The sequence below is a fragment of the Crocodylus siamensis genome, chromosome 9 (assembly GCF_052110815.1).
Source record: "Crocodylus siamensis isolate JL-2025a chromosome 9, ASM5211081v1, whole genome shotgun sequence".
Taxonomy (NCBI): Eukaryota; Metazoa; Chordata; order Crocodylia; family Crocodylidae; genus Crocodylus; species Crocodylus siamensis.
The window spans coordinates 43,358,599-43,376,587 of record NC_143403.1 but is presented as its reverse complement, the minus strand read 5'-3'; the positions used below and the strand labels follow the sequence as shown (position 1 = coordinate 43,376,587).

Genomic DNA, 17,989 nt, shown 5'->3' with positions numbered 1-17,989 from the left:
ATCCTTGCTAAAGTCTGCTCCAATAGTACTCTCTTGCAGAACCTCTAGCAGAAACTTTTACAAGATGTTGTGGCTCTGCATTGGGTGGTCAAAGCTTCCTGCCAGGCTGAGCAGACCAGTGTACTCTTCATGGATACATCCTAGCTTAAACCCAGTTTGTATTACCTTGGTGGTGCCCAAAGGTGGTGGTGGGCCCAGGATCTCCCTCCAGGACTGGGTCAGCTCTAGGTTTTGGGATGCCTGGCTCTCCACTACTGCTGGGGTCCTCTTGCGCTTACTTGCAATGGGAATCAATGGTTGAAGTGGCTTGACAGTTCCAAAATCCTCCATATCAGCAACCTGTGGGCTTGGAGTTCCTTCCTGAGGCTGGTTGGTAGCGACCTGAGGAGGGAACAAAGTGCAAGGAAGCTTATAAATAAACTGAGCAGATGTGATGTACATGATTACAGAGTCAGGTGGGTGGCAAATTGGCTTAGGGGTCACACCCCTAAAGTGGTGGTGTACCAGTCGGTATCAACCTGGAAAGATGTGGGCAGTGGAGTCCCACAAGACTTGGTCCTTGCAGCTGTGCTGTTCAATGTCTTCATCAGTGACTTGAATGAGGCATGGTGGGCACTCTGTCCAAATTCGCAGATGATACCAAATTATGGGGAAAGTTAACACACTAGAGGGTAGGGAATGAATCCAGGTGGATCTGGACAGGTTGGAAAAGTGGGCAGAACAGAATAGGATGAAGTTCAACAGGGACAAGCGCAAAGTGCTGCACCTAGGGAGAAGGAATCACCAACACATTTACAGGCTGGAAGAGGACCTTCTCAGCAGCACAGCAGTGGAAAGGGATCTCAGAGTCATTGTTGACACCAAGATGAACATGAGTTGATGTGACAGTGACCAGTAAAGCTAACGGCACTCTATCATGCATCAGCAGGTGCATGACAATCAGGGTCCAGGGAGATGATACTTCCCCTCTATGCGACATTGGTCAGGCCGCAGTTGGAGTACTGCGTCCAGTTTTGGGTGCCGTACTTCAAGAGGGATATGGACAACCTTGAGAGGGCTCAGAGAAGGGCCACTCATATGGTTAGGGGCCTGCAGGCAAATCCCTATGAGGAGAGATTGAGGGACCTGAATCTCTTTAGCCTCCGCAAGAGAAGGCTGAGAGATGACTTTGTAGGCAGCCATAAGTTCATCAGGGTGGGGCAGCAAGGAATAGGTGATGCTCTCTTTACCAGGGGACCCCTTGGAGTAACTAGGAGCAATGGTGACAAACTGACGGAGAGCAGATTTAAGTTAGACATCAGGAAGAACTTTACAGTGAGGGTTGCCAGAATCTGGAATGGGCTTCCAAGGGAGGTGGTGCTCTCCCCTACCTCAGGGATCTTTAAGAGGAGACTAGACATGCACCTGGCTGGGGTCATCTAACCCCAGTGCTCTTTCCTGCCCATGGAAGGGGGTCAGACTCTATGATCTCCTGAGATCCCTTCCAACCCAAACATCTACGAATCTATGATGTGTTGACCAAGGTAATGGGAAGAAACAGAGCTCTTTGACTTGAGCACAGCATCAGTTAGCCCTGTGTGCCCAGTCAAGTCTTCATTTCCCACTACTGCTCCTTACAGCTCTCTAACCCAGACAGTCTGTTTTCTCACCCCCCATTACCTGTCTCCTGCCTTCACTAGTGAAGAGCTCACTGATTTTCTTCTGTTTGTATATGTCATTCTTCTCCAGGAGTTTCTTGTGCAGCCAGTCAGGGTGTCGGACACGGGGCACTGGATTCTTTACCTGCAGAGACATCAAGCCACACCATAAAAACCCAAGATCCAATTGCTTCCCACTTCCAGCCTCTCCTGCCCTCCCCTCTTACTTGCTGCAGTGCTGCTGGGATGGTGATGATCTTCTGAATGGTGCTGCCCAATCTCTCAATGTAGTAGTCCCAGTCCAGAATCTGTTCACAGGACAAAACATCAGTTAGCATTGGGGAAGGTGAAGAAGTGGGATCCTGAATTATGGCTTTGCTAAGGTGCAGGTGCAAAGAGGCTCCTTAAAGCCCCTTTCCCTGTAGACGATCCATAACTCTGTCAGGTGCCAATGGCACGCAATTACCTCCAGCAGTTTCTAGCTATTATTGGAGAGTAATGGACTGACCTGCCCCACAGAGTCATTTCCAGATCACTCACCGCTCTTATGTTGAAATCCTGCATGGAGGGACTCTTCAACCATTTCCGGAGATAATGCTTCCGTACACTGGTCTCTGCTTGGAAGATGGCCAGTGGGACGGCCCTGGGTAAGACAGGGGAGCATCTATCACCTATTGAGTGCTGGCATTACAGATAGTTTCATAGTTTCTAGGGTCGGAAGGGACCCGAGCAGATCATCTAGTCCGACCCCCTGCCATGGCAGGAAAGAGTACTGGGGTCAAACGATCCCAGCAAGATGTTCATCCAGCCTCCTCTTAAAGACCCCCAGGGTAGGAGCCTGCACCACTTCTCTTGGAAGCTGGTTCCAGACCCTAGCCGCCCTGACTGTGAAGTAGCGCCTCCTGATATCTAACCTAAACCTACCCTCTGCCAGCTTGTGACCGTTATTCCTGGTCACTCCTGGCGGTGCTCGGGGGAACAGTGACTCCCCCAGTGCCTGCTGATCCCCCCTGACTAGTTTATAACAGGCCACAAGATCCCCACTCAGCCTTCTCTTTTGGAGGCTGAACAGGTTCAGGTCCCGTAGCCTCTCCTCATAGGGCCTGCCCTGTTGTCCCCTGATCATGCGACTGGCCTCCTCTGGACCCTCTCCATGCTGTCCACATCCCTCTTGAAGTGTGGCACCCAGAACTGGACGCAGTACTCCAGCTGCGGCCTGACCAGTGCCGCATAGAGGGGGAGGATCACCTCCTTGGACCTGCTCGAGATGCATCTGTGGATGCATGACAAGGTGCGGTTGGCCTTCCTAAATGCCTCTCCACACTGCCGGCCCATGTTCATCTTGGAGTCAGCGATGACCCCCAGATCCCTTTCCGCCTCCGTACTGACAAGAGGGGAGTTCCCTAACCTGCAGGTTTGGTGCCGGTTGTTCCTCCCCAGGTGCATCACCTTGCACTTGTCTGTGTTGAAGCCCATCCTATTCTCATCCACCCACCCTTGTAGCCTGTCTAGGTCTGACTGAAGCCTGATGCTTCCTTCTAGTGTGCCCACATCCCCCAACATCTTAGTGTCATCAGCGAATTTGAACAGGGTGCTTTTTACCCCCTCATCCAAATCACTGATGAAGATGTTGAACAGTGCGGGCCGAGGACCGAGCCCTGGGAGACCCCACTGCCCACGTCCTTCCAGGTTGAGAAGGACCCATCCACTACCACCCTCTGGGTGCGGCCCTCCAGCCAGTTGGCGACCCATTTGACTGTGTGGGTGTCGACACCACAGTCCCCCAGTTTCTTAATGAGAACGGGGTGAGACAGTGTCAAAAGCCTTCCGGAAGTCCAGGAAGACTATATCCACTGCTACTCCTGCATCTAATGATCTGGTGATCTGATCGTAAAAGGCCACCAGGTTGGTCTGACAGGACCTGCCACTGATGAACCTGTGTTGGTTGCCCCTAAGCATGCAGTCCCCTGCTGGCCCCTCCTGGATCTGTGCCAGCATAATTTTCTCGAACAGCTTGCCTAGGATCGAGGTGAGACCAACCGGCCTATAGTTTCCCAGGTCCTCCTTCCTGCCTTTTTTGAAGATGGGGACCACGTTGGCCCTCTTCCAGTCCTCCGGTATCTCACTAGAGCACCACGAGTGCTGGTAAAGCCGTGCCAGGGGACTTGCAATGACCTCGGCCAGTTCCTCTAGAACTCTAGGGTGGAGATAATCCTGGCCGGCTGACTTGAATACGTCCAACTCCTCCAGAAGCTCCCTAACTAAATCCTCGCTAACCCGTGGCCCAGGTGTGCCTCCCCCCGGGCCCGAGGGGGCCCAGCAGGGAGGTGGCTGTTCTGGTCCCTACTTAGGAAGACGGAGGCAAAGAAATCGTTAAACATGTTAGCTTTGCCGTCTGGTGTGACGACCAAGTTTCCCATCGCGTCCTGCGAGGGCCCCACATTACCCAGGACCTTCTTTTTACCCCCTACGTATTTCAAAAAGGACTTCTTATTGTCCTTAATCTGGGAAGCCAGTCCCAGTTCCATCTCTGCCTTGGCCTTCCTAACTACCCCCCTACATCCCCGAGCAACTACAGAATAGTCCTCCCTGGTGATGACCCCTTCTTTCTATTGGGTGTAAGCCTCCTTTTTAGCAAGGAGACATTCCCGGATGCTTTTGGTGAGCCACGGAGGCTTGTGTGCTCTTCTGCTCCCTTTGATCCTCATTGGGATTACCTCCCTTTGGGCTTGGAGGTTCGTCTCCTTAAGGAGTGACCACTCTCCTTGGACACCTGGCTCCCCTCCCCTCCAGGACCTCAGCGCTTCTCCAACTATCCTCCTTAGCTCGTTGAAGTCTGCCCTCCTAAAATCTAGGGCCGCTGCCTTACTGCATGCCTTTGCCACCTTGCGCTGGATGGTGAATGCCAGCTGGCGATGATCGCTGTCCCCCAGGTGGTTGAGCACCCGCAGCCCCCTCACCAGGTCATCACCCTGGATAGAGTGGAATGCTATTCCTGATTCTGCAGGAAAAACTCCTAGGTTTTATATTTCATTCCTCTAACCCACTAGGCCTGGTTAAATTGGACAGAAATACAGCACATTTTACTCTAGCTACCCGTTCCCTTTTTGCATGCCAGCTATAGTGTTTATTGAAGATTCACCTGTCAGTGACTGGAGACCCTTCTGGTTTCTTGGAGATGATGAATCGGCAGCTCAACCCAGCATCTTTTACCATCTGGTCTCCTAAGAACTCAGCCAAACGTTTGGCTGTGCTGATGGAGGTAGATTTCTGTTCTCCATAATCCTCCAGTTTGCGGGACATGGAGCGATTCTCAGAAATCAGCTCAAAAAGCTCAGAATCAGGCATGTTGGCAGCCTGGAAAGACAGCAGATCTGTGGGACCATGGCAGCAGGCACCAGTGATTAAACATTCCTGGTATTATAGCTGTGTGAGCACATGGCACTTCATATGGGAGACATTAAAACAACTCTGCCCCTGATGCTTAGGTAATCTAACAAAGCGGTTCCCAAACTGACAGATTGCACATCACCAATTTAAAACCTTACAACTTTTAAGTAACACCAGCATATTTTTGTCATATAAAGCAATTATAATAAATCTGTTAACGTGTACCATGAACAGGTTGTCTGTGTACCACTGGTGGTACATGTATTGCAGATTGGGAACCGCTGAGCTAACTTGTACAAAGAACACTGTAATTATAGCTTGTTTCAGTGTATTGGTGAGGTGGGTAGTGACAAAACTTTGCACTCTGAGTCTGGGAAGTCTAGTTCTGATTGTCAAGAGCTGTCATATTAAAAGATAAAATCTCCCAAGAAGTTATCATCCTGATCTGGAACAGGAGTGGCCTTCAAATCCCTTCTGAGTGTCTTAGATTTATACTCCCACATCTGGCATTTTCTGTCAGTTCTCTCCAATCCTGATACAACTAAGCTAGCAGAAATACACATTTATCTTACTGCATGATGAAAAGAGATTCTGGGCTCCATTCCTTCTTCTGTTTCACTGCAAGTCTTTGGGGAAAGACACCTCTCTATCTATAAATGACCACCTTTGTGCAGAGTGCTCTCTCATTTTCAGAAGGGGGCTGATAGAGACCAAATACTTGCCCAGCATGACTAATTCAGCCAAAGGAAAATCCACAAGTAGAAATCACTGACAGAAAGGCTTCTACAAAAGGGACCATTCTTAGACTTGAAGAACAGCATAAAGAAACCAAAACAATAAAGCTGGAATGGAAATGACTTTGGGAGAATCCTGCCCTTGTCCATCCTGCCTCTCCATCAGTACAAAGCAGCAGAGTACCAGCCCATCTTATTTTCTCATCTACCCTTTCACATGTCTATTCCCCCATCTGGATGCAACTTACAGCAGAAAAGCAAAGGAACTATTCTCTTCCAGATGCTTGCTCTTACCTTGCTGTAAAGCACATCAAGCCAGTAGTCAGCCACCTTGGCCACAGAAGCATAGACTTCTTCCAGTGTTGTGCCCTTCAGGAAGGCCTCAAACACTGATGACTGGAAGATCTTAACTAGCTGCAGCTCCCCACGCCGCTTCACTTCAAAACCTTTCAGCTCAGCAAGGGATCCATCCTCATTAAACACTGCATACCTAGGACACAGAGCTCATGTAAGACTTGCCCCGTACATGAGGTACAAACACTCTTTGAGAAGCTCTGCTCACCCCATCTTCCTCTCACTATGTACCTCTCTCTCGTATTACTCAGCCACACTGCTGTACTGGCCAATGATCAGAGTACTGGCAGAAGATAAGATGACATTACACACACAAGGCTAACAGGTAATGTGCAGAACAGTTAACAGAGCTCCTGCTCTATTTTGAGCTCACAGTCTGGCTGAGAACTTTTCCTACAGCGGTGCTTTGTGCAACAAATGGGCCTTCAGGAGTTCATTGTAAAACAAGACAGGTAACTGATAGATATTAACTGAAGGAACACTCTGCAACAGGTGGCACAAGAGAAGGAGTAAGGAGCAGCAGGACAGCATATGAATAGAGAAAGCTAGAGGCAGACAGTGCAGAGATGAGCTTTAGAGGGGAGGGCAAAGCTGTTGCCTCTATGTGGCACAGGAAAGGAAACTAGTGAAGCAGTTTGGAAAAGACAGATTGTTACTCTTGGCCCCCAAGTCCCATATGGCTTTCCTTCAGTTTTATGCCCCTAGTTCTACCAATTACCCATGAGCCTGGATATAAACAGTGGGGTGCTTTTGTGCAATTCTAACCTCATGTGAAGCCCTGATAATGGAATAAAGGTTATATATGATTTACATCACTTAGACCAGTGGAAGCCAACCTTTGGCAGACATGTCTCACATCCTCAACTGCCACTTCCAATCCCTGCCTGACCTGCTGCTCTGCTTTTGGCTCTTTGCCCTGTCTGCCACTTTATTTTCTGCTCCCTCCCTAGTATGCTGTACCAAATAGAGACTGCCTGTGCCACTTATGGCATGCATGCCACAGGTTGGACACCTGTGACTTAGCCAATACCAAGGGAAGCCCAACCCCACACCAAGGCGTGTAGTTCAATGTGAAGGAAGGGGACTGTACAATGCCCTCCACCTGCTGCCATTACTATTGGACATGCTGGGGTGGGAAGGTGGCTGTCAGCAGCAATTGGTGCAATCTGATATGTCAGAAGCAAAAGCAATCCTGCAACAGCATCCACTCCTAGCTTATAACTTCAAGTCACAGACCCCAAAGTAACTAGATATGATGAATGCAGAGGCCATTTAATATTTGACATCCCACTAGTATCCATGGCTCAGGTCTGGCAGGAGGCAGCAAATAGAAATGGACAAGGCTCTGTAACCAGGCAATGAACAGGGATAAGCAAGGAGATGCAAGGTAGACCCAGTTCAAGGGGGCTAGACAAAAGTGCTGGATTCCAAGAATAGAAAATTAGGTCCACTTATGTTACTCTAGCTACTAATCCATCGCATAGATTCATAAGTTGTAAAGTGTAGAGTTGGAAGGAAGGGACCACAATGGATCATTGTGTCCAGCCCCCTGCCCCGGCAGGAAAGAGAACGGAGGTCAGATGACCCCAGCCAGGTGACTATCAAGCCTCCTCTTGAAGACCTCCAAGTTAGGTGTAGTACTACCGCTCTTAGAAGTCCATTCCAGATTCTGGCCACCCTTACTGTAAAAAAAATTTCTTCCTAATGTCTAACCTAAATCTACTCTCCACTAGTTTGCACCCATTACTCCTAGTTACTCCCTGGGGCGCTCTGGTAAATAGTGCCTCACCAATTCCCTGTTGTGCTCCCTCGATAAACTTATAGGCAGCTACAAGGTCTCCCCTCAGACATCTCTTGTAAAGGCTGAAGAGATCCAGATCTCTCAACCTCCCCACATAGAGTCTTTCACAGAGGCCAGTAATCATGCGAGTGGCCCTCCTCTAAACCCTCTCCAGATTCTCTGTGTCCCTTTCGAAGAGCAGTGCCCAAAATTGGACACAGTACTACAACTGCGGCCTAACCAATGCTGCATAGAGGGAGAGCATCACTTCCCTTGATCTGTTGGTCATGCATCTGCTCATACATGACAGGTGCGACTGGCTTTGTTGATGGCCTTGTTACACTGCCAGCTCATGTTCATCTTGGAGTCAGCTATAACGCCAAGATCTCTCTCAGCCTCTGAAGTGCTAAGGAGGTCATCCCCCAACCTATAGGTGTGCTGGGGTTTCCTCCTTCCTGGGTGGAGTACCTTACATTTATCTTTGTTGAACTGCATCCTACTTTGTTCTGCCCATTGATTCAACCTGTCCAGGTTGGCCTGTATCTGTTCCCTGCCCTCTGGTGCGCATGCTGTACTGTACATACTTAGGGTACCAGACAATGGAAAGCAGACCTCCTAAGACTTTCTTTGGCTGCCTAATGCAGTGGTCTCCAAAGTGGGGTGCGTAAGACAATCCATTGGGGTGCAGGAAGAAAATATTAGAAGTTCTTTTTATATTTATTTTATCTAAAAAAAATAAGAAAGAAATTAAGCTTTACTAATACTTAATATACAGATTGACACTGGCGCCCTCACTTGGTCCGTATGTCAGATGGTCACGTGTCACGTACGGTACGCAAGGTACCCTGAGGGAAGAGTGGGAGTTCCACAACACGGAGGGGTTTTCAGTGGCGCCCTCACTCATATACTGGGGGTGCGTGCTCAAAAATTTTTTACTGATTGGGGTGTGCGATCAAAAAAGTTTGGAGACCACTGGCCTAATGCATAGCTTAATTCTGTAGGAACCTCCATATGGATTACAGTCTCTCCCCCTATCCATTTTACCCCCAGATGGAGCCAAAAAAAGGCACTGAGAGAAAGAGTTATTAGAGGTCTTTCTGGACTACTGAAAGACAGAGACCAGATAGTCTAATTAGATGCAGCTGAGCCATATACAATAATAAATTATCTTAAGGGAATCTATTACTGTTCTGTGTTGGCAGCCTCAGAACAGAACAAATGTATATTCTATGACAAAGACTGCCAACAAATGGAAACACCCTTTCACTACAAGTTACCTTGTGGAACTCCTTGCCATAATGCATACCTGAATCCCGTTTGGCTGCAAAGAAGAATAATGCAGAAGCAGAACACATGGCACAGGAGGACAGCTATCATTATAGAATATAACCTCCCACTGATGGAGTGTGGTAGAACTGGACATGCCCCATAAGGAAATGATTTTATAGTAGTTCCTCACTGATTTTCTTACACCTACACCTTACACCAAAAAGACATTGGTCTAGATGGACCTGTAAGAGGGAGTCAAGCCTGTTATGGAAGATGGAAGGAAAAGAATGGGAAGTGGACCCAACCCCTTTAAGGCCAGAACCATTTAGCAAACTTGCTAAATGGGTACTTTGTGTCAGTTTTTCACCAGTCCCATGGGACACCCCTGCCCACTACGGGACAGGGAGGCCTGGGTGAGGGAGACTCCTTACGCTCCATCAAAGCTGACCTTGTGAAGGAACACCTTGAGAGGCTGGATTCCTTCAAGTCAGCTGACCCTGACAGTTTATACCTGAGGGTACCCAAGTAACTGGCAAGCATCATAGCTCAGCCCCTGGCTCAGATCTTTGAGAACTCCTGGCGCTCTGGTGTAGTGCCCGAAGACTGGGAGAAGGCCAATGTGGTGCCTATCTTCAAGAAAGGGAGGAAAGTGGATCCAGCAAACTACAGGCCCATCAGCCTGACCTCAATCCCGGAGGAGGTCTTAGAAAAGATTATCAAAGAGGCCATCCTTAACAGACTAGCAGACGGCAACATCCTGAGCGATAGCCAGCATGGGTTTGTTGCGGGTAGGTCTTGCTTGATCAATCTCATTTCCTTTTATAACCTATCACCTGGACAAGGTTGTATATTTTGACTTTAAAAAAGCCTTTGATCTGGTATCCCACGATCACCTGACAACAGCCTCAGCTGCACCACGATCTGCTGGCTGGGGAACTGGCTCTGCAGCAGGACCCAGAGAGTGGTGGTTGACAGAAGTCAATCGTTGTGGTGCCCTGTGACCAGCAGGGTCCTTCAAGGCTCTGTCCTAGGGCCTAAACTATTCAACATCCTCATTAATGATGCAGACATTGGTGTCAGGAGCAGACTGGCCAAGTTCGCCAACCACACCAAACTCCGGAGTAAAGCATTCACACGTTAGGACAGGAGGGCAATCCAGGCACATCTTAACAGGCTCAGGAAATGGGCAGATGAAAACATGATGGTGCTTACCACTGAAAAATGCAAGGTTCTCCACCTTGGGAGGAAAAACCTGCAGCATCCTTATAGGCTTGGCAGTGCTACACTGACTAGCACTACAGATGAAAGGGACTTGGGGGTCATGACTGACCACAAGATGAACATGAGCCTTCAGTGTGATGCTGCATCTAGTAAAGCGAGCAAAACACTGGCTTGCATCCACAGATGCTTCTCAAGCAAATCCCAGTGTGTTGTTCTCCTGTTGTACTTGGCCTTGGTGAGGCCGCAGCTGAAATACCGCATCCAGGTTTGGGCTCCACAATTCAAAAAGGATGTGGAGAAGCTTGAGGGAGTCCAGAGGAGAGCCATGCGCATGATCAGAGGTCAGGAAAACAGACCTTATGATAAGAGGCTGAGAGCCATGGGGCTCTTTAGCCGGGAAAAGCGCAGGCTCAGGGGTGATCTAGTGGCCATCTGCAAGTTTATCAGAGGTACTCACCAGGCTCTGGGGGAATGTTTGTTCGCCACAGCGCCCCAAGGGATGACAAGATCGAATGGTCATAAACTCCTCTATGACTGTTTCAGGCTGGACATAAGGAAGAATTTCTTCACTGTCCAAGCCCCCAAGGTTTGGAACAGACTGCCGCTAGAGGTGGTTCAAGCACCTTCTTCGAATGCCTTCAAGAGACATTTGTATGTTCATCTTGCTGGGATCCTGTGATCCCTGCTGACTTCCTGCCTCTGGGGCAGGGGGCTGGACTCAATGATCCTCCGGGGTCCCTTCCAGCCCTAGTGTCTATGAAATCTGTGAAATTTGGCTCAGCAGAGGCCTCACACCAGAAAAGGAGCTTAGGGGGAGACTGGGAAAGCAAAGCAGCAAGGTCCTCACTAGCTTCAACACTGCAAGAGACTTCTGACACGGGAGGCAGATTGGTTCAAGTGACCGGAAAGGCAAGGGAGGGGGACCAGAAGGGCTAGGGGAGACAAAAGCTCACCCCAGAAGTGAGAAAGGGTCAGTCAAGCTATGACACCGCTGGGGGTGGGGGTCAGAGGCACTGGCACAGAGGTCCTAATGCAGGAACTTGAGCTGGGAGCCAGGGCTGAAAAGCCTGCTGTGGTAGCCAAGGGGGTTAGGCAGTGTGCCTGCTAAGCCCAAGGTTTTGGGTTCTATCCCTGGAAGAGCAGAACAGAGAGAGAGAGTTTGGAGGGCCCAGAACAGGCCAGACCCCTTCATGGAACTGGTGAATTGGCATCTGAGACAAGATACCTAGAGAGTCAGATGCCAGAAGTCTGGCCAAATGTTAAGACCTCACCATCAAAGTTTCCCCCCTTCCCCACCCCACCCCTGCTTTGGGCAGAGACACAACACCTCCCAAAATGACTTTCTTTCAGCAAAGTGTGGCAGGCAAGTCAGGACTTGGAAGGTTTCTAATTGGGTGGTGGGACAACAGGTTTGGTCATGACAAGATGGAGAGCCCCTTTGTTTGAATTGCATCAGCAGGCCATTGGTCTGTTTTGATCACTGTCAGCGGGTTGCAGTTCAAGGCAGAATTAGGTTTAACATTATTCAAAAGTCTCTTAATGCACTATGAAAGCTATGTAGTTAAAATATAAGTTAGCAAATGCAAAATATGCCAGAAACATTATGCACCCTTCCAGTTCTGGGGCACATTTCATAGTTTCATAGATGTTAGGGTCAGAAGGGACCTATTAGATCATCGAGTCTGACCCCTGCCCCAGGCAGGAAAGAGTGCTGGGGTCAGAAGACACCAGCCAGGTGTCTGTCCAATCTCCTTTTAAAATACCTCCAAGGAAGGGGACAGCACCACCTCCCTTGGAAGTGTATTCCATATTTTGGCAACCCTCACTGTAAAGAATTTTTTCCCCGATGTCCAGTCTAATAATGTAGGTGATGGTGCCAGAGTATAATAGTATTTTGCAACATTTCTATGATCACAGGGCATGCCTCAGTTCCCTCACCTTATTGTACATCCTGGGAAAAAATAGTTTAACTTTTAGCTTGGTTTAGGGAGAAGGCAGGCTTTGGTTTCTACATATTGCTGTCAATCAGAAAATGAACAAACAATAAGTGAGTTAAGGAATCTCCCCCCACAGATGCCCCTTGGGCAAATACAAGAGCAGCCACAACTGGAGACTGCTTTGCAAATACTTCCTTCTGTTCAGAAGGGAGATGAAAGAAATCCAATGCAACAAACTGATTTGAAAAGGGAATGCAGACTGTACCCCAGAAACACAGAAAGCAATGGACCCCAAAGAGATACTGCTATTTAGGTCTGTTCCTTTTACTGATATGCACTCCACTTAGGTATGACTTGGCATTTTTATCCAAGGACTCTGATGTATTGCAGTTGCCCAATAAATGATGATTATGCTTTAGAAAGACTGCCTGCTTTGTTGTATTCTACTTCAGCTGTGCTGCTTCTCTTAGAGATGTAAAGTCTCCATCTAGACCTGAACCAGCTGCAGCTCACTGGTGTACCCATGGAGACAAAAGCTGCTGTGACCTAAAGGTCTGGTCATCAGAAACTATGCTTAAGTTGGCTTCAAAGAGTATGCAGAGAGAGAGAGAGATACAGTGTTAGCAAAACAAAAAAAGACCAAGGTCCCTATCAAATGTAACTGCTCTTAGCTGAGTCATCCTAACCCGAGACATGGCTCCATATGCTGTCTAATTCATGCCATAGCTGGAATCTGACATGTTGCATTTCCTTAACTTCTATGCAGCACTTAGTGGATAAGCTGAACTAAGGGGCCTGTCTGGCATCTCATTTATACACATCTGAACAACATCCAAGTTGCCTAGCTTGACCCCTCTACCCTGAGGGAAGTGATAGGATTTCAGGCCTGAAATTCCCACCTTTTCTTTAGCTTTTTGCCTTCCTCCTTGGAGGCTGGTAGGATCATGGCCAGGTATGGTCCATCCACTTCAAAGAAGATGCTGTTCTCTGATCGGGTGACATAGGTGAGTGAGGCTGGATCCACAAGCTCTTGGTACTGATCATTTGTGAAGCCTTCCTGCAGGCAAAATCCCACCAAAGAACAGCTTCAATGAACTACTGGTTTTGCACTCTGCAGAGCAAAGAATGACAATCCCACCTTAAATTGCAAGCCCATTTCCCATGACTAGCAAATCAGTCTCTGCTTGCTAACAAGGCGTATGGGTAACATCTTACCACTTCAGAACAAACATTACCTCTACATGCTCGTCTAGAGCACCTGTCTGCAAATTTAAAAAACAATTTAGCAGAACATATGATCAAGGACCTGAGCTGCACTTGGGCAGAAAAAAAAGCAAAAGATTTAAAAAATACTTCATTTAGGTTATAGCCAGTAGAACACTAGCAATATGAGTGTTTGTCAGGAAAAAGCCACAAAGCTTGGGTTTATACCCAAGCAGGAGACGCAGAGCAGAGAATTTGGGAAGGCGACTGTCTAAAGAGAAGATTTGATGAAACAGCAAATTGGCTGTCCACAGCCTTCGCGTCTTTGACCTTCACATGGTTAAACCAGAGAGCAGAGGTCAGTGGGCTACATCATACTCTAACACAATCCCAAAGCCAGGGTCTATACTGAGGACAAAGACTAGCAAGGCCACTGCACAGGTCTCTAAGCAGTTCACTAATTCTGAGCTCTTGCTCTCTGGGAACCGCTGCCTGAACCACACTGAAGAGTTCTTGAACTCTTCCATCATTCAAATGATGGGTTTGTGTTAATGATTCTATAAGCTATCAATGGCTGGCAGCTATGGACCAAGTAAAACTCAAAGCCATAAGGTCCTATTCATAACAAAAGGGGCAGTCATAAACCAGAAGGCATCCTGTAGGCTAACTTCCTGCAAGCAACTTGTGCAATATTAGGTCAATTCAGAGAATAGCCTATATTGGCTAATGTACCGTACCTGGATAAATGCCAGAATCACTCTCCTATGAGTCCACCATTGCCCTTTACCACCCACCCCCTCCATCTCTTTGAAGCCAGTCTAAAATGGTGTTAGACTTACCTTCACTAAGATGTTCAGCATGGCACCTGGATATGAGATGGTCACTTTGGGCTTCTTTACATTGTTTGATTTGATTACAAAGTTTTCTGGGAAGCTGTTGGGAAGGACGCACCAGATTCCATCAGTGTCGAGCTCCAGGGGCCTCCTGGAAAGGAAGGGAGAGCAAGTCCAGATGGGAGATGGGAAGACATGGCACAAGACTAAGTAAATGCTTGGATCTTTGCCAGCTGTGCAGGTAGACAGGCAGTTTACCCTTCCACTGATCCAGAGCTCCCCCATTAATGTGCATACAAAGTACCTGAAGGTGTCAGTCTATGCTGCCAGCCAGCTGTAAAGTTGGAACATCAGCAATTCACTTGCCTTCACATTATACATCCCACTGGGATTCTGCCCTGCAGTCAAGCCTGAACCTCAAATACTCTAACACAGGGGCATCTAGCCCACCAGGCCATTCTATCCAAGATGACAGCAGCCGGGGCAGTAGGACCCAAGGGAAGCCAGCAGGAGCTAGCAAGAAAGCCACCCCTTGCTGAAAGGAGTACTTCTGGGGGCAAGGGGAGGGACTTCTAGGGGCAAAGATTGGGGTTTAGGGGGCAGGACTTCTGGTCCCAAGATGGCAACCAGGGAGCAGGGCACCTATCAGGGAGTGGGACTACCTATGTTGTCCTCAATAGCTTGCCAAAACTCAGTAGGTGGCCCTCTGCCCAAAATAATTGCTTGCCTCTGCTCTAACATGTTTCTGCCATGTATGGCATCAGTCATTGGAGGCACTCACCCAATCTGCTCTATCAGTTCCCTGGCCTGCGTAATGATGTTTGCTCCAGTGAAGCAAACAATTCCAGCCATCTCCATGGAGTACCAGCGAGCCCTGTGGGGAACATAGGCTAGATGTGAATAGGACAGCAGACAACAGCATCTCTTACAACGTTTTTGGCTGGAATGCCGAAAAAACCACAATGTCTACTTTGTAAGGAGCCAGTGCCAGCATGCCAGAAAAACAAAACGGGGGCGGGTGGTACATGACAGGACATACTGTATATTAATATAGTTAATAATCATAAATGCCTTTTTTTCCCCCCAGTAAATATCAGGTTTTCTAAAAATTCTAAACCTGGTGACAATGAATAAAATTTCATATACTAACTGTAATTGGGGTTTGGTTTTTTTTGTTAAGCGTGTTGTGTGAGCGAGAACCAGACCACACACATGCCTGAACGCACACAGAACCACACACACAGACATGCCCAGAACCAGATACGAGTCCACACCTGCACGCGCACACACAGAACCAGACATACACACACAGAAACACACAGAACGAGACACATGTGCACACATGGACACAGAACCAGACACACACACACGGGCACATGTGCATGCATACTGCTGGGCTGCAGGACAGAGTCCAACCAGACTATGGCCCAGGCCCACTGCAGCCCCTGTGCTTCTCCAGGGAGCTGGCTCCTAGGCTGCAGCACAGCCTGCCAAGGCCCCAGCCTGAAGCACGCCCATCAGCCAGCTGCAGGGGCAGTGCTGGGGGGGGGAGCTACAGTCACTCCAACATTTGCCTTAGCCCCACTGTAGCCACCCCTCCCAGTGCGGTCACCACCTGCCTGCCCCATGCAGCTAAGCCCACAAAGGTGCGGCACTCCCATGTGGAGGGTTGGGTTTGGAGAGGGTGGGTGGCCACAGCCTGGGCAGCACTAGAGGGGTGGAACTAAGGTGAATTTTGGGGTGGCCACAGCTCCCTCAAGCCACCCAAGTGGTGCCCCAGTGCACTGGGCTCCAGGGCACACACATGCAGGCCTCCAAGCAGATGGCAGCGAAGAGGCTGGGGTTGCAATGCCCCAGCCCCTCCCCAGCCCTGTGTCCCTTATTGCAGTTGCCACCACCATGGAGTTGGTGCCAGGGCTACGGAGCCTCAGAGCGGTTGGTGGGCGAGGAGTCTGGGGTTGCACTGTTCCATGTCTCTCTTCCACCATCCACTCTTCAAGGGGTGTGCGCAGCCACCACTGGTGCAAAGCCTGGCTGAGGCTCTGGAGCCAGTGCACAGGGATGGCACTAGGGCAGCCTGGAGGGGCTATGGCCATGCCAACATTCGCCTTAGGGCCCCACCCCCACCATAGCAACCCCTCCAGCATTGCTGCCATTCACCCACCTCCTGCAGCTGAGCCCACCCACTCCCACTCATTACTGCAGCCTTCTCAGAGCCCCCTCACCAAGAAGAGACTGGTGCCACCCCTGCAGCTGGCCCAGGCTCTGAGGAGCTGCTGCCAGCCACAAAGCTCGAGCTGCCTGTGGCAGGGCTTGTAGCCTCCTAGCCACCTGCTGAGAACAACCCTGTCTCTGTGGCTGGCAGCAGCTGCCCAGAGCCCAGACCAACCCATGTGCCAAGCAAAATGGCCTTGCTTGCTGTGCTCTAGTACATGTGCTGTGGGTTGCCAATCCCTGCTTTAGGGCAAAGGACACAATGAGGAGTCACAAGATGAAAGTGTCTCCAAAGCAAGAAAGGCAGAACAGACAGCAGTGTGGATCATACGTATTTCCCCCTCTGATGTCTTATCTCCTTAGGTCTAGGTCATAGACCCTGTGTCACAAGAAACATCAGGATGCTAGACACCAAAAACAGCAGGGTCATTTTTAGCTGGCCCATTAGCATTACCTAGACAACAGTAAGATTAGCATTACAGGAATCCTTCACTGTAACCCATAGGTTTCAAAAGAAGCTACAGGCTGCAGGATGTCTGTGTAGGATCAACCAAGCAATCTTTTTTCCTATAACCTCTACCCAAAGAACATACCAGAAGGAACATATAGGGGAAAGTACATTTCTAGATTCTCTCAAGAGAGGTCATAGTTAGTACACACCCTTTGCGCATGACATAACCATAGAAAGAGTTGAGGATACACTTGTGAGCCAGCTGCAAAGAGTCATACAAGATCTCCATATTCTTGCAGCGCTTTACTTCAGAGGCATCTCCAATCTCCATGGCTGCAGCCAGCTTCTTCTTCCACACCTGAGCATGACAGACACAGCAATCAGTGATTCTGCCATCCATTACAGGGAGTGACAACGTCCAACCAACTTCCATGAGAACACCTAGTTAAAGGCATGGGCTTGACGGGTTCACTCATATTAACTCTGTATTCTTTCACCTGTATCTAGACCAGGGGTTGTCAGCTGGGGGTACGCATATCCCCAGGGATACTTAGAAAAGCCATAGGGAGTATGCGTGGGCGGGCAGGTACGCAGCTCCCTGAGGTGTGGTGGTGGCAGCATCTCCCCTGGCCCGTTCCTACAGTTCACATCTTACCCAGGCCAGGGGGAGGTGAAGGAGCATGCTGTGCACTGCCAGCCCCACATGGCACACAGCAGCACCTTCTCCCCCCCAGCTCGTTCTCCTCCATTCCCCTTCCTGGAGAGCAGTGGGGGTCTGAATGGGGGAGGGAGGTGGAGAAAAAGGTGTGTGCTTCTGTACTCACTCCCAGAAGCAGGGCTGGGGGGGAATGGGGTGGGGGCATGGGCAGTGATACCTCTCTGTGGGGTATCAGACTGGAGGGGGGGGCTCAGATACGGTAGCCACTGCTGCCATCACCACCCACTGCCCTGTGCCGCTGCCACTGC

General features: G+C 49.3%; 1 protein-coding gene across 1 annotated transcript in view; it reads right to left on the bottom strand.

Moving 5' to 3' along the window:
- The window catches only part of POLE (DNA polymerase epsilon, catalytic subunit), a 63,332-nt gene that overhangs the window by 18,947 nt on the left and 26,396 nt on the right, over window positions 1-17,989 (bottom strand). Inside the window, exons 21-30 of the mRNA XM_090062484.1 lie at window positions 17,233-17,381; window positions 15,140-15,232; window positions 14,365-14,509; window positions 13,222-13,379; window positions 6,056-6,251; window positions 4,780-4,994; window positions 2,178-2,280; window positions 1,865-1,945; window positions 1,660-1,782; window positions 166-381 (exon numbers count right to left, since the gene is read on the bottom strand). Of these exons, the coding sequence (XP_089918610.1) occupies window positions 166-381; window positions 1,660-1,782; window positions 1,865-1,945; window positions 2,178-2,280; window positions 4,780-4,994; window positions 6,056-6,251; window positions 13,222-13,379; window positions 14,365-14,509; window positions 15,140-15,232; window positions 17,233-17,381 (1,479 nt within the window). The remainder of the gene's footprint in view (window positions 1-165; window positions 382-1,659; window positions 1,783-1,864; window positions 1,946-2,177; window positions 2,281-4,779; window positions 4,995-6,055; window positions 6,252-13,221; window positions 13,380-14,364; window positions 14,510-15,139; window positions 15,233-17,232; window positions 17,382-17,989) is intronic.